Source organism: Rattus rattus, chromosome 2, assembly GCF_011064425.1.
Source record: "Rattus rattus isolate New Zealand chromosome 2, Rrattus_CSIRO_v1, whole genome shotgun sequence".
In the NCBI taxonomy this organism is placed as follows: Eukaryota; Metazoa; Chordata; class Mammalia; order Rodentia; family Muridae; genus Rattus; species Rattus rattus.
The window spans coordinates 157,316,952-157,333,299 of record NC_046155.1 but is presented as its reverse complement, the minus strand read 5'-3'; the positions used below and the strand labels follow the sequence as shown (position 1 = coordinate 157,333,299).

The 16,348-nt window shown below is 39.5% G+C and overlaps 2 protein-coding genes across 2 annotated transcripts; both read left to right on the top strand.

The window, feature by feature from the left end:
* The first annotated feature begins 272 nt into the window (after positions 1-272).
* Positions 273-644, top strand: LOC116894402 (keratin-associated protein 6-2). Its single transcript, XM_032896109.1, has one exon. The coding sequence runs from the start codon at positions 273-275 to the stop codon at positions 642-644; it is 372 nt and encodes a 123-aa protein (XP_032752000.1).
* A 13,239-nt stretch (positions 645-13,883) lies between these two features.
* On the top strand, positions 13,884-14,264 carry LOC116893349 (keratin-associated protein 21-1). The gene has a single exon (XM_032895157.1). The coding sequence runs from the start codon at positions 13,884-13,886 to the stop codon at positions 14,262-14,264; it is 381 nt and encodes a 126-aa protein (XP_032751048.1).
* Positions 14,265-16,348: the final 2,084 nt, after the last annotated feature.

The window sequence follows — 16,348 nt, the reverse complement described above, 5'->3', positions numbered from 1 at the left end:
GACTGAGGAACCTCTCTAACAGAGGAAATTGAAATGATGCTCTTTAAATGAAATGAGAGTGTACAAAGTAAATGCTCTCATTTTAAGCAAACCATTATTGGTTGTCTGCAGTGACTGGAATGTAATCATTTAGATGTTTGTTAGTTAAGTCAGGGAATGAATGGTATGCTCTGACAATTACTGGCAGTATATAAAGGTCCCAGGGTAGTAGAGACATCCACACTTGAGAAATATTCTTTTGTAACCCACGTGAACTCTCCTCTATTGACAACATGTGTTGTAACTACTACGGCAACTCCTGTGGCTATGGCTGTGGATATGGCTCTGGCTATGGCTGTGGATATGGCTCTGGCTACGGCTGTGGATATGGCTCTGGCTATGGCTGTGGATACGGCTCTGGCTATGGCTGTGGATATGGCTCTGGCTATGGCTGTGGATACGGCTCTGGCTATGGCTGTGGATATGGCTCTGGCTATGGCTGTGGATATGGCTCTGGCTATGGCTGTGGATATGGTTCCAGGTATGGCTGTGGATATGGCTCTGGCTATGGCTCTGGCTGTGGCTGTGGATATGGCTCCTGCTACAGGTCTGGCTGCTGTGGCTATGGACCATCTTGCTACAGGAGATGCTATTCTTGCTGTTAGAACATTCCTAAGAGAGGACCAGTTGCTGTTGAACTGACACTTCTGAAGACAATACTTCTTTAAAGACCAAGATCTCTATGTCCAAGAAATCACAAATTTGACAAAGCCGTTCACCTCCAGCTGCACATTTTTAGAAGGCATCTTTGTGACCCTGGGATCTGCAGTATCGTCTCACTGGCTCTGCTTTCTCGCCATCTGGTTCTGTTGCCTGAGCACGTTAATGGCTGTAACATCTACAGCTGGCAACGTGATTTCTTTTCAATAAAATGGGTCTTGGTTTCTAACAAACCTTTGTGTATTCATTTGTAAGATACTCCTGCCTTGGCTTATCTTGAAAACTGAGTTGACTTTGCATTGACTGAGTTTTGCAGAGCACCTTGATTTGATTCTTGTGAGCCTGTGTTACATCAATAATGTCTTCTCTCGGTGCTTTCCACGCACGTCTCAGGCCTCCATTCATCTAAGCACCAAACCACGGGGACATTTCTGCACTGAGCTTTGGAAAGGTCACTGTGTCTGAAATGGGGATGGAGAGGATAAGAGAGGAAGGACAATACCTACATAAGAGGTTTTGGCAAACGTCCCAGGGCTAACAGACACAGCCTGGGAGATTAACAGAGGACTGAAATAGGAGAGATTATTTTCAGACTTATTGAGGCATTAGCATTAGACTTGGGTGTCAGGCAGGTAAAACCTAGGAAAGGGATAAGTTAGAAGAAAAGTATATTATTACATATTCTGTATCTGATAGAGATCTTTGCTGAGTTCAGTCAAGTGAATAGATTCACTTAAACAGCAAGTATTTTCAAGTAGGCCGCATTCTGGATACAGTATGACAAATGAGTTATGTGGTCTCAGCAACGAGACAGCAAGCAAGGCAACCACGGTGACACAACTGCAGCAGATGTAGCTCAGTGGGAAAGAGCAAGGATATATCAATAAGTCCGTTCAGGGATGGACTTTGAAGTTGGGTTCTTTGAGATAATACTGAAGGGATGACAGTAGCAAAGAAAGACAAAATGATTTACTAACAATGCTAAGGAGAAAAAGAAGTCTCTTACATTTTAAGACCAGGTAAAGACACCAAAATCAATGGCTAGACCTGGCTACAGAACATTTGAAGTGTGGCAAGTCTGAAATGAAGTGCGAAATAAAATACCAGCTGCTAAACACCAACTCAATGGGGTTCTCTTGGATGGAATATCCTGACTACAGTTTCTCCTCCTTCTACTTCTTCCAGTTTCTTCCCACCATTGCCCCTCCCATCTGGATCCACCCTGTCTCTCATTAGAATGAAAAAGGTTTTAAAGGATAATAATAAAATATATAAGATAATATAAGATAAAACAAAACCAAACATGTTGAAATTGGCCAAAACAAACCAACCAACAAACAGATATGGAAGAGGTCAAGAAGAAGTCTAAGAAACAGATACAAACACAGAAATTCACTTGTTCACATACTCAGGATCCCATAAAAACATAAAATTGGAAGTCATAATATATATACACAAAGTACCTATAGGATGAGAGAGAGAGAGAGAGAGAGAGAGAGAGAGAGAGAGAGAGAGAGAGAGAGAGAGAGAGAGAGACAGAGACAGAGGCAGAGAGAGAGAGAGAGAGGCAGAGGCAGAGAGACAGAGAGAAATAAATAAAATAGAATAAAAATAAAAAAGAAAAGAGAAAAAAAGAAAGAAAAAGCCTGATATTATGAGATAAAGATCCTCAAAGATGTGGCTGAATTCATTTTCTCTTGGCTATCTACTGTTGGCTGTGCAGCCTATATTTAAGGGTAGTCTGTTTTCTCTGTGAGACTCTCTTGGAGAAAACTGTATGTTAATCTGGAGGGGGTTATCAGTTGGAGACAGTGTCTGGTAAAGGACGGTTGTTTGTGTCCTCTTCTCCTTTAGCTCTAGGCTTCCATCTGGCACAGAACTGTGAAGGTCCCGTGCATGCTGCCTCAGTCTCTGTGAGTTCATGTGTGCAGCAGTCGTGATGTGTGTAGAGAACCTTGTTCTCCTTCCCCTCTGGCTCTTCTGCTTTTTGCCTCCTCTTCTGTATGGATTCCCTGAGCCTTGGGAGTAAGGATTTGAAGGAGATAGCACTTTTTGTAGTTGAGTCTTTCAAGGCCTTTAATTCTTTGTATATTGTGTCCCTGTGGGTCTCTGTATTTGTTCATTTTGGCTGCAGGCAGGAGCTTCTTTGATGATGGCTGAGCAAGCCACTGATCTCTGAGTGTGACAGAAGGCCATTAGGAGTCATTTTATTGTTACATTCTTTTAGTTTAGTACTCTGTTTACGCTAGGTCCCTGGACAATCTAGTCTCATGCTTTTTGGTCATCCAAGCAGTCTCAGGTTTGGGTTCCATCTCATGGGATGGGGTTTAAGTCATATCAGACATTAGTTAATTGCTCTGAGAAACTTTATACTAACAGGACACCATTGTAGATAGAAGTGTTTGTAGCTAGATTAGTGTTTATGCTTCTCCTTTGGTAATGGGCAGAGAGGCTTCTGGTACCATGAACTAGAAGGAACCAGGAAGAGTGAGCCATGTAGGAGTGAAGGCTTAGTTAAGCTCTCTCTCAACCATGTTCAATGAGTTGTGTAGGTGTTGTTTTTAGCAATAGGGCCTTGGTGTCACTTTATAGAGCAATCTAAGCTGGGTCTAGGTTTCTGGTTGACAATGTGAAGTAAAAGGTATACTGTTTTCTATGTTCTGACTACAGTGTCATTTTATGACTTGAGCATGTAGAACCCTTACTTAGATCTACCGGCATTGATAACAGTATCATTACCTCAGCCCATGAATTGGTTATCATACGAAGTCTGACTCTCTGGAGTTTGCAGATTTCACAAGAAGACAAACTTCTGGGAACAGTATGAGAGTCAGTTCTGAGCCTAGGCCGATGACAGACTTGTCAGACTGAGTGACTTAGACTTTTTCTAAAGAACATGGCCTTTTACATCTGGTACATTTGCAAGTCATATCTTAGCATGTGAGCCTGATGTGAGGATGAAAAGCAGTGGAAAGAAATTCTAATAATTATAGCTCTTTAAAGATTATATTATTTCATTTTACTCCTTGACATTGAAGGCATTCTGAAACAAAGACAGATGCCACTTTGTAAACATATGTAAGATAATTTCTCTATCTAGGAAGAGAGCTTTGCAAACTGGTACTTAACATTTCTTCTAAATATAAAAAAGTGTTGGTTTTAGTGAAGACATTTTGAGAATTTCAGATTCTGTGAAATGAGAATAGGATAGTAATACGAATACGACACCGAGATCATTAAATTAGAGAAAGCTTGTGTGTGCGTGTGTGTGTGAGAGATGATGTGTGAATCTGTGAGTGTGTGTGGATCTGTGTGTGAAAACTTGTGAGTGTGTGTCAATGTTTGTGTTTGTGAATGAGTGAGAAAGGGAGGGAGGGAGAGGGAGAGAGATGGAGAGAGAGAGAAAGAGAGAGAGAGAGAGAATAATGCATCTTCTGTAGGTTAGAAAATGAGTATTTGTCATATATACTCACATTATTGAGGAAAAGGAAGACCATTAATATTATGGCGTGCATTTGGAGACAGCATTGAGTTAAGCATCAACTAAAGCTCCTTAATAAGGAAATTACAATCTTTCTACTTATGTGCTTTTGCATGCTATAGAGGTTCTGCATTGCACATGCAAGTATTTATGCTTAACCACTTAAGAAAATGTTAAGACTTATGTTACACTTTTATTCCGTGGCATAGAGGAACAAATTGAGAACACAGACCCTATAGGAATTCGGAATCTTTAGTTGGTTAAAAGGTGATAACTTACAGCTTCATGTTATAGTCAGTAGGTGTGTGCAGGTGTTTTGTGACTACCAAGTGGGAATGAGGTGACAGCAGGGAGCCTATGTCTGTCAGAGTATGGAGGTGAAGGGCAGTCCAGGGTCAGAAACTACTTCTAAAAGTAAATGAACGGAATCAAACTTACAGAAGAGGGGAGAGCGATTCAGAGTGGATACCTGGTGGAAAAAAGACCTATATGATGGATGTTTATCTCCAGATCAATGAACCCCATTGGGAAAAATTTCATGAGTAATAATTTCCATTTAGTGATTTTCAGGCCTCTTGAGTAAGCTGCAATTTCAGGTCTAGTCACTTGCCAGATATGGCCATGGAACAGTTTTGAAAATGATTGATCTAAAAGGAAGTCTAAAATATACACTAGCTACCAGATGCCATACTAAATATTTTTAAACTGTATCGATTGACAATGTTTTGGCATTATGTGAAATAAAATGGTACCATGATAATCCAGCTATTGAAAAGAACCTTTAAATGTAGCCAGTGGAACAATGGGATGCCCAGCTCCAATCTACACATCAAAAAACACTTCTGCACCTAAGGCACAGGGAATATCATGGGAAAATGTAGAAGACGATATAGAAACCAGTCAGCCAGGAAGTTGGTTTGCGTTTGGATCTTCCAGCTATGGTAAGGAAGCTACACTCGGAGAGTCTGAACAGTGTGACTGCCTAAACATGATCACAGCAACGATGTCTCCAGTTGTCATGTCGATGTGGATGGGGAGGTTGCACGGGACTTCACTTTTAGATGAAAGAGCTGTAAAGGGTTAACAGCTGCCAAGAGGGCGAACAAGTCCCAATTCCAATACTGAGTGATCAGCTCTAGAAACAAAGAAATATAGCCATGGGGCCCTTTGTGAGATAGCCATCAAGGTATTTCCTTATAGTAGTAAAAACTGACTAAAACAAACCCACTTTCATATTTTGCCTTTTTTCCCTATGACCTGCTTAGAGATCAACAGAATTGGCTCTAAGCTGTTCATGTCACTCATATAAGCTGCACAACCACTTTAGCTGGCCCGTGCCCATGTTTCATATCTTGAATAAACCACCTATGAAGAGAATGGTCCTTTATCAGCCGAATCTTGCCTTTCTAATTCACTTTCCTAAAAGATGTATTTTTTTAAGAAAAGATTTATTCTAATTCATGCATATGTGTGTACATGCATGTGCTTGGGAAGTCTAATAGAGGACAGATGACCCCCTGCAACTGTGGTCACAGGCAGATGTGAGCTGCTTGATGTGGCTCTAAAACTTGGACTTTGGTCTTCTGGAAGATTGAGCATTTTAGCTTTATCCATTTCTTTCTTTCCATATTAGACAGCATTCGTGCCCTTGTTGAAACACACACTCACACGCACATGTACACGCACATGCACACACACACACACACACACACACACACACACACACACACACACACAAAGCCAGTGGTGCAAAATAACAGTTGGAATAAAGAAAAACACCAACAGCTAGAGTGGAAGAAACAGCAGCTTAAAAGTGAGAAATGCTGATGAGCTGTAGACTCTTGAGTGGGATTGTTTTTGTGTTGGCACAATTGATACCAAGAAATAGATGAAACTGTGTACCTAAATCACTGGTGATAAAGAATTAGTAGGATTTGAAGAAGCAGAAGAGGAGGGGGACCCCATAGAAAGGCCACCAGTCTCAACTAACCCGAAGCCCTGGGAACTCCCAGACACTGAACCACCAACCAGATAGCATCCACAGGCCGATCCTAGACCTCAGTGGGAGAAGATGTGCCTAATCCTTGAGAAACTTGAGGCCCCAGGAAGGGGAAGGCCTGGTGGTTGGGGAGCATCCTCTTGGAGAAAGGAGGAAGGAGGAATGGGATGAAGAAAAGTGGGAGGGGGAACTTGGAGGGAGTTAATTACTGGATTGTAAATTAAACAAAAAGATTAACATTACAGATGTGCTCTCTGTCACTCTCGAGACAGTAAGGTTGACGTGAATGGCCTGTTGTGGCAGAGCTGTTTGCAATACATGATACCCTGCAATCAAGAATGACTTCCTTATCAGATGATTTACAAAAGGACTTTCTTAATATCATGAGGCTGACACATTATTAGAGTTAATTTGGGGGGAACTATATAAACTCAGAGAGAGAGAAGGAATAACACAATTCTATATCTGTATATTCTGTGTCTGTCCCCACTCTATGCTGGAATATCATGTGTTAGGAACATGTCTGAGCTTTGAGGTCTGATTGTCAAAGTATCCTAGATGCACAGAACACATGAAAATCAAGAAGGATGACCAAAATGTGACTGCTTCACTACTTCTTTAAAGGGGGAACAAGAATACCCTTGGGAGGGAATAAGGAGGCAAAGTTTAGAACAGAGGCAGAAGGAACACCCATTCAGAGCCTGTCCCACATGTGGCCCATACATATACAGCCACCAAACTAGGTAAGATGGATGAAGCAAAGAAGTGCAGGCTGACAGGAACTGGATGTAGATCTCTCCTGAGAGACACAGACAGAATACAGCAAATACATAGGCGAATGCCATCATTAAACCACTGAACTGAGAACGGGACCCCCATTGAAGGAATCTTAGAAAGGACTGAAGGAGCTTGAAGGGGCTTAAGACCCCATATGAACAACAATGCCAACCAACCAGAGCTTCCAGGGACTAAGCCACTACCTAAAGACTATACATGGACTGATCCTGGGCTCCAACCTCATAGGTAGCAATGAATAGCCTAGTAAGATCACCAGTGGAAGGGGAACCCGATTGTTGGGGAAGACTAATGGGGGAAGGATGGGGAGGAACCCCCGTGAACGTGATTGTTAGGGGGGAAACCGGCGATGTAAATAAGGGGGGAGGAATGGGAGGGAACAATTATAGAGTTCTGAAGGGGAGGACTTGTTACTACAGGGGTTTGAATGGGGACTGTTGGCCAGTTTAGAAACTAGGAAGATAAAGAATGAATAACAATAAAAATTTGTAAATAATAGAAAACAGCCACCCAAGTTAATACACTGGGTGACCAGAAAAAAAAAAGGAGATAATTCCCGTTGTTGTGTTTTTTCAAAGGGACCGTTCTGTAAGGAAAGTAAAAGGATCCCTTAGCCAGGCCTTACTGAAGCGGTGTGGGAGCAAAACTTTGAAATAAATTTCATCTGTATGATATTGGATATTGGGATGAGTAAGGTGTGTGTGTGTGTGTGTGTGTGTGTGTGTGTGTGTGTGTGTGTTTTACAGAAGAGTGATTACAGAGTGAGGTGGGTTACTATCAGAAGTAATAAGGTCTCTGCTGCACCTTGTGTTCAATATTTTGATGAAACGAGGATTTTATGTAATTTAAAGAAGAAAAATACAGGCGAACCAAGAAGGGAAACGGCATTTGAAATGCAAATAAATAAAATAACCAATGAAGAAGAAGAAAAAATAAAAGGAAAAAAAAACCCGCATACTTGTATTTGGTAATAGCAATATGTTCCTCAACATTGCCTCGCATTGACTTCTATGTATTTGGTACCCGTTTCTCTCACATTCTCAATTGAGATTAAACAGATAAAATAACTGAAAGAATTCATGGCTTACAAGCATTCATCTGCTCTTTGTAAAGTATATTGATTTTCTATCTTTGAGCTAAATCTGTATACAGAGTTGATGAGAAATTTATTGAGGGATGGCCCTAGGAGTGAAATATGTCTTATAAAATGTTGTCTTGTTGGCTAGGTGGATTCACAGGAAGATGAAGCGCTGAACTTCTGTGTGAGAGCCCTCAAGTTCCCATGCAGTCACCTGTGAAGCAATTAGCAACTAGTAAACCTTTGCGAGTAATTAGTCAAGCCCATTTTATAGCCGCATTCCCAATGCACCGCCTAGTCTCTCCGGCAGGGCTTTGCTATACACAATGTATCCTAGGAGTCATGTGCTCAGATGCTTGGCTAATTGTTGTGCCCTTTCCATGTAGATTTGAAACTGGCCTAAGAGGATGACAAGCTGATGAGAACCACGCATTGTTCTCTAGTAAAACTAGGAACTTAGAATAATGGGTTTTCTTAAGTCAGATGTTATAGCTATGAAGAGACTAGCTCCTCTCATTAGCAGCTGAGTGGGTGAATCACATGCCAGGTATATATATATATATAATCTCAAGTGCTTGGTGCTCTTGCAGAGTCTACAAGATCCTATAACTCCTGTTCTAGGGGATCTCATACCATCTTTTGGCCTCTGTGAGCAACTGTACGCATGCCCATGTACCTATACAGAGACAGACATACAATACACATGATTAAAAGTAAAATAAATCTTTTGATAAACATCTTAATGAAGTCTTTCAAGACTAAGATTTCTCTATAAAAGTGCTCCGTTCCCTCATTCCTACACTCACTCACGGGATAGGTAGCTATTGAGACTTCAGAGAACTTGTTGAGAGCACATAAATGCTTCCATTACAGGCATCAAAGACTGAAGATTGTCAATCACATACAAAACGTGAATCAACATTTCCTGTTTCTCTTACCCTGGTTTTTATGTGGTGCATAAGTCTGTCATAGTTGGAAAAATAATACTTCTTGAGTCGATGCATTTCATTTATTTTGGACAGAATTTATGTCCTCTGTGTCAGTGATGCCTGCTGTGGTATTTGGGGTATCCTGGAAGACTGGAGAAGCAATGTCGTGGTGGGAAGTAAGGTTTATTTAATGAATGCTTCTTTTGGTCGTTGTATATAGAACTTTCTACTCTTTCGTTAGTACCACATGGTTTTGTTTACTGCGGGTTGTAGATGAATCTGTGCATTTTCATACATATTTAAACTGTATTTACACACACATCTGTATTTGCACACACACTGTTGCAAGACTTTTTCTAGAGAAAAAATTTAGATGGACCAGCCATGACAGGCTTAGCAGCTAGAACTTTCTGAACCTCAGACGCCACTAGATCTCAGACACATTCGGCCAACAATCTCTCCTTCCCTTCATCATCTCAATCCCAAAGCTGGACAAAGGAACACTTCCTTCAATATATGTGTACATCTTCTCTTGAGAAAGCTGAAGTCTGTATTCATAATTAAAGATCAAGTATCAAAGGGTGAATCGGAAGATGAGTCAGCAAATTTAAAATTCTTCTAGTTTTTTCTTTTATGCTCTAGACTTATTGCCTGAGAACAATCTTATTTGTCTTCACTACTGCTGGATAAGCTACTCCAGGAAGTCCTTGTCATATATGGAGCACTATTGGTTGGTATTGCCCGACCGGGTACTACCTGCCCTCCATGTAGTCTTTCTATTACCCACTTTCCCAGACATCCAGGTAAAGCCAGCCCCATCTGATTGTCACCCAGTCACCATCTATGCTATAGTGGAAGATCTTCCTTGTTCAGTAACTGCATTAAAAGGTATCCATGAGAAGTTCAAGTAAGGTAAACATCAAGGAGTTGCGAATAAATGAGGTATTGTGGATTAGGAAACTGTTTATCATATGAATGGTGGGAAAGGTGAATAAAAATGTCACTATGAGTTTGGACTTATTAATTAATGTCTGAACTATAGGTACCTAGCAACACTATTGTGAATAAATGCAGCTGTTGGATGCTATTTTGGGAGGATAGGAAAGAGTACACCAGAGAAATGGTGTGTAATGACTGAATGAAATGAGTTGAGAGGTCTATGATCTCCCACAGTTATTTTGGTGGTTAAAAGAATAAGTTAAAATCTACTTTAAAATTCTTTTGTGTTGTGCATGTGTGAATGTGTGTGTGTGTGTCTGTGTTTTTAGTGTGTGTATGTGCTTTTGTGTGAATGTATGTGGTGTGCATATGCGTGTGTGTGTGTGAGTGTGTGTGTGTATGAGTGTGTATGTGTGTGTATGAGTATGTGTATGTATGAGTGTGTGTGTATGAGTGTGTGTGTATGAGTGTGTGTGTATGAGTGTGAGTGTATGTGTGTGTGTAAGGCTCACAGAGTTTAGGAGAGATGTGTGATAATTTGGAGCTAGGGTTACAGATGGTTGTGAGCCACTCATTGTGGGTGCTGGGAACTGAATCGAGGTTTTCTGTAAGAGCAGCAGGTCTCTTAGCTGCTGAGCCATCTCTTTAGCTCCTCAAAACCATCCTTTTGGCATTGTTGAGATACATAGTACTTTGTTCTATAATTTCCATTCTGTTTTGCAAGGCATTAAAGTTTTTAATTGAAAATTTGTATACTTTCATTTGAACATTTGTTTGTTTGTTTGTTTTTTAAACCCACTCTCCTCATCTAAAGTAACGACTGATTGGCACTGTTTCCACAGGAAGCTCTGGTTTACAACACAAACATGGGGGTGGTCTGATTAATCTTACAAAGAATTTTTAGGAAATGGACTTAATTATATTCCAACAATGAAGTTATTGAAATAGTAAAGTCTCTCCCTGTAAAGGAAGTCCATTTTATAACTATTCTCTTATAAATGGTAAATTTCTTTATAGAAAAACTTATGAGAAATTTAACATAAAGAATCGTGCTGAAGAAAAAGAATTTTAGCCTGCCTGGAGAAGGTGAGACCCGACAAGCTCGCGATGGCAACATGGAATATGAGAGCTACTCTCTTTTCTCATTTTTAGGTTCATAATAAAATCTTGGCAACTATCTTACAACATCTCCCTGAACTATTCATATGTTTAGTATCCCATTTAAGATCTTTCTCCCTTGAACATTTTTAAAGTTTTATATTAATGTACATACATATAATCGATTTGGGTTTCTGGTCTTAGATTTTTTTCAATTTTAGTACTAAGCTGGTTGATTTCCCTGTATGTCTTCCTCTCACTGATTAGGTCCTCAGCAGACTGATCATTTTTGCACCTACTGTAGTTGAATCAATGCTAAGACACAATATTTACTGTTGCGCAATGCAAGAAATAAAGGTACCTACTAAAGCAAGCCCAGCATGAATCTGAAAGCAGAGACATTTGGCAAATAGTCATAAGAGACATGTAACAGAAATTCTTTTCATGGAAAACAGTTGATGAAGATAGCACGAAGTTAAAGGTAAAGATAAAAACAGATCCCAGAAACGTCAACCACTACACATGTCACATTTGCAAAACGTGTCGAAACAGCGGCATTAAATATGCTATTGAAATCTTGTTACGAGCAGAGAAATGAGAGGAGCACCTGAAAAATTCCACAGAATTGCCCTATCAAGAAGGTTAATATGGATGTCCTTACTCTACTTACCCTACCAGACTTCCTGGGGCCTCTAGTATCTTGAGGGTTAGGTGCATCTTCTCTGATTGAACCCAGACATGGGAGTCTTCTGCTATATATGTGTTGGGGGTCTCATCTCAGCTGGTGTATCCTGCCTGGTTGGTGATCCAGTGTCTGAGAGATCTCAGGGGTCCAGGTTAATTGAGCCTGCTGGTCCTCCTACAGGGTTGCCCTCTTCCTCAGCTTCCTCCAGCTTTTCCTTAATTCAACCAGAGGGGTCAGTTCTGTTCTTTGGTTGGGTGCACATATCTGCATCTGACTCTTTCAGCTGCTTGTTGGGTCTTTTGCAGGGCAGTCATGATAGATCCCTTTTTGTGAATGCCCCATAGCCTCAGTAATGGTGTCAGGTCTTGGGGCCTCCCCTTGAGCTGGATCCCACTTTGGGCCTGTTGCTGGACCTTTCCCTCAGGTTCTTCTCCATTTCTATCCTTGAATTTCTTTCAGACAGAAAGAATTATAGGTCAGAGCTTTAACTATAGGTTAGCAACCCCATCCCTCACTTGATACCCACATTCTTGTGGAGACAGGGGGAGCAGGGGTGAGGGGTAGGGAGGAGGTATGGAATGTGGAAGTGTCGGGGGTAGGGTGGGGGATAAGATTGGGAGAGGAATAAAATCTGGAGTGTAAGAATAAATAAATAAATAAATAAATAAATAAAGTTAACATGAATAATAGGCCATATAGATTTTTAATATTAAAACACTTAAAACCTACGCTTCCAGAAACATTGGTAAATATGATTCCTGGTTACTTACCGTAATCAGCATTCTGATTATTAACACTTCTTATACTTAGAACTTCAATATTAATCCCACTGATCTATGAGCATGGGGCTTTTTTTTCTATCCTCTTATGTCTTCTTCAATTTCTTTTCTAAATGTTGTGTAATTTCTTTCTTGGTATTTTTGTCATTTTTATATAGAAAGGCTACTGACCTGTTTCTTAATTGTGTGTCCTGTTACTTTATTGAAAGAACTTGTCAGCTGTGGAAAATTCCTGGTGAGGCCTTTGTAGAGTCTCATGTATAAAATCAGATTACCTACAAATAAGGACACTTTGACTTCTTTCTTTTTTTTGTCTCTCCTTAGTCTTTTTCAGTTGTCATATTGATGTAGCTAAGGTTTCAAGCATTATGTTGAACAGGCGTGGAATCATTGTCTTGCTCCTTGTTTTAGTGGGAATGCTTTGAGTTTCTCTATTTGTAATGGTGGTGTCTATGGGGTTTTTATGGGTAAATTGTTTTTATTATGTTGAGCTATGTGTTTATATACTTAGCCTCTTAGAACATAGCCTTTGATTAAAATCTTCCATTTAACCATCTACTCCACCCATATGGAAGCATTCACTCTTGGCTAATTATATTGTAGAGAAAAGTAATTATATTTATTTATATACTGCATTAGCAGGAGTAGACTTTGAACAATTGCCTACATTGACTCATGTTTAAGAATTTGACTTAAATGAAGCACAACAATAAAAAAATTGAGCCAAGACATTTTTAATCCTTTACGAGGGAATCATTGGAAACATTTGTCAGTGAATGATAAGATTAAGTCTCATTTTAGAATTGATGAATGAACAATTTAATAGAAAGAGTTCATGCAGGGGATAATGGAGTTACCAAGTCGTACTTCAGAAAGAATTGAATTCTAGCTGTAGATATAGCTTTAAAACTCAAGTCTTTGTAAAAAAAAAATCTATGAACAGTAATTTGGACCGATTTTAGTGGTAAAAACGAGATTCTCATTACCATGATTCTTCTGCTACAGCTGGTAATGGTATTTTTCAAGGACCTTGAAAAACATAACAACAAACACATTCTTGTTGGTCATACATATTTGATGATGTGTTATGTTGTGTCATGGTCATGAAATGAATTTATAGAAGGTAAGTTAAGCTTCATCTTTCAGAATATATATTACTATTATTTTCTTTAATGCTTTTTAAAAGTTCCTAGAGTAGTAGTAAGTAAATTGCGAATTCCTAACTAAATTTTTGGAGAATGAATCCATTTTAGAACCATGGTTGTAAAATGAGAGAACAGAGCCCATGTGAGGCATGAGCCATCAATCTCTGTAGGGTATAAAAGTCCAGGGAGACTGGTTGACATTCACACTTCTGAGACATTCTTCTGCTTCTCAGCTGAAACCTCACCTCCTGTAACCATGTGCTGTAACTACTACGGAAGCTCCTGTGGAGGCTGTGGATACGGCTCAAGATATGGCTGTGGATACGGCTCTGGCTATGGCTGTGGATATGGCTCTGGCTATGGCTGTGGATATGGCTCTGGCTATGGCTGTGGATATGGCTCTGGCTATGGCTGTGGATACGGCTCTGGCTATGGCTGTGGATATGGCTTAGGCTATGGCTGTGGATATGGCTCTGGCTATGGCTGTGGATATGGCTCTGGCTATGGCTGTGGATATGGCTCTGGCTATGGCTGTGGATATGGCTCCAGGTACGGCTGTGGATATGGCTCCAGGTATGGCTGTGGATACGGCTCTGGCTGCTGTAGCTACAGAAAATGCCATTCCTCTTGCTGCTAGTCTGTACCATAAATTCTCCACCCAGAGACTAAGCAGTGGAAGAGCAAGTTGAACTGGAATTCCCATCTATTCCCTTCAAGACCAAGAGATGACTGACAAGTGTGCTGAACAATGAAAAGCAACTCACAATACGTGTTTGCTCCTGAGATAAACTAACAAGTTTGGTTCATCATGGAAGATGGATTTTATTTTTCTGGGTTTTGGAATGTAACCCCTTCACAACTCTGTGAAATTTGAGCCTGTGATATTTGCAGTTGTCTTCAAAACGATGTCATTCAGGAGAAATGTACTATATTTTAGAATAATGACAAATGTATGGAAAATTCCAGTTTCTGAAATAAAAATAATGTATCTACTATGAACTCTGGTCTGTGTTGGCATTATCCTTAATTATTATATACTTGAAATATATTAATTGAAAGCTAACATTTTTGAAATAAGACATCTTAGAGTGAAGAAAATATGCTAGAACTAAGCCCTTGGAAAGCACTGGGGCCTTCCTTCTTGCTGTTGCTGTATTGCTTTATGTTTCAAAGTGGGTGATGAACATGACCAGTGTTCTAGGACTGAAAGCAAGGATGGTTTGATGATGAAGGAAATCAAAGCTTACCAAGGACCTTGGTCTACACTTTTGAATAGGGAACGTCTTCCTTTCTGCTTATTGCTGTTTGCCTATTACTGTCTTGTGTGGTCACTCAGTTAAAGATGAGGAGAAAGAGGCTCGCAACCAGCAATTATGTTGGTCACCCAGCCAGGTTTAGAAAAGTAATAGATTTGGGGTACTGGGAGAATGGAGTAAGAACCAAGTTGTCTGCAAATCCAGGAAAAACAATGCCAAAGTTGTTGTGGACCCATGAAGAATAATATGGTGAACAAAACCTAAGGTTTCCCTGAATAATTAGGGAAAGGTGATCATGTTAAATTCTCTGCTGAGTGAGATATATATTCCTATTTTATACATACATGGTAAAAATGACCTAGCTAAATAAAAAGCAATTCCTTCCTGTTAGATGATTACTTGTTCCCACAGGCTTTTTGTGATGTTTAATTTTTTTGTAGTTTTGATTTTGATTTCTATTCTTTTCCCCATCAGCCATTCATAACTATGTTATAATTTACTCTATCTCAGTTCAACTAAAAAAAGGTCTCAAGAGAAATGATGATTCTATAAGTTGCACACATCTTCTGGAAAAGAATGAAATTTAGAAGCCTCCAAATGTGTGAAGGTTCATTTGCTGCCAGTTGAAAAAACTCCTACATTACAAAACTTATGTCATTCGAGAAAATATTAGCAGCAAAAGCAACACAGTGGCTTCATACTATGTTTACTAGGAGCACTTGGAATGTAATGAGTTCTGTATCTAGCTATGGATCCCATTAATATGTTATTTTGTGTTTATAAATACAGAAATATATATATGTATATATATATATTTACACACACACATATATTTATACTAGTGAACATGTAGAATAAAGCACATTTTATCTCCTCTGTGCACTTCAGGTAATAAAAACATATTAGTTATCTTTGAAAAACCTTTTTCATCATGAAGCATGATTTGTTTTAAAAGATCTATCTTTGCTACCATGTGTCCATTTGGGTATTGACATTTATGAAAAGGAGGAGTTTATGATGAGGACAATTAAGTCTTATATTCATCCATATTTGCTATTTCTGTTTGATTACTTTCCATGACCATATAGAGTCATGAACATTGGTCCCCCTTTCCTCTTCACTGCAGAACTACTGAAATGTGAGTTAATTTTACAGAGACTTTGGAAGACATTGGAACTCTGGTGGAACTTGGGTAAATATAAATCTGCAAATGGGATGTCTCTATCCTTCAAGCCTCCTTTTTTGGGGTCTGGCTGTTAAAATATTGAATAAGTAGGAGGAGAGGTGGGCAAAGTCCTGTTTTAATTGAAGTTTCATGAGGTAGTGGATGAACTATGTTTATTGTATTTTTTGTAGATTCTTTTTCACTCCATCTAATGAAATGATCTTTTTTGCCTTTTTCAGTTGAACTTTTTTTTATAAACCATTTACACATATATTTTTCATGTTGATTGTGGTTTGGATG

Excerpts from the sequence above, each read along its gene's own strand:
- LOC116894402 (XM_032896109.1), top strand. The coding sequence starts at position 273 with ATGTGTTGTAACTACTACGGCAACTCCTGTGGCTATGGCTGTGGATAT.
- LOC116893349 (XM_032895157.1), top strand. The coding sequence starts at position 13,884 with ATGTGCTGTAACTACTACGGAAGCTCCTGTGGAGGCTGTGGATACGGC.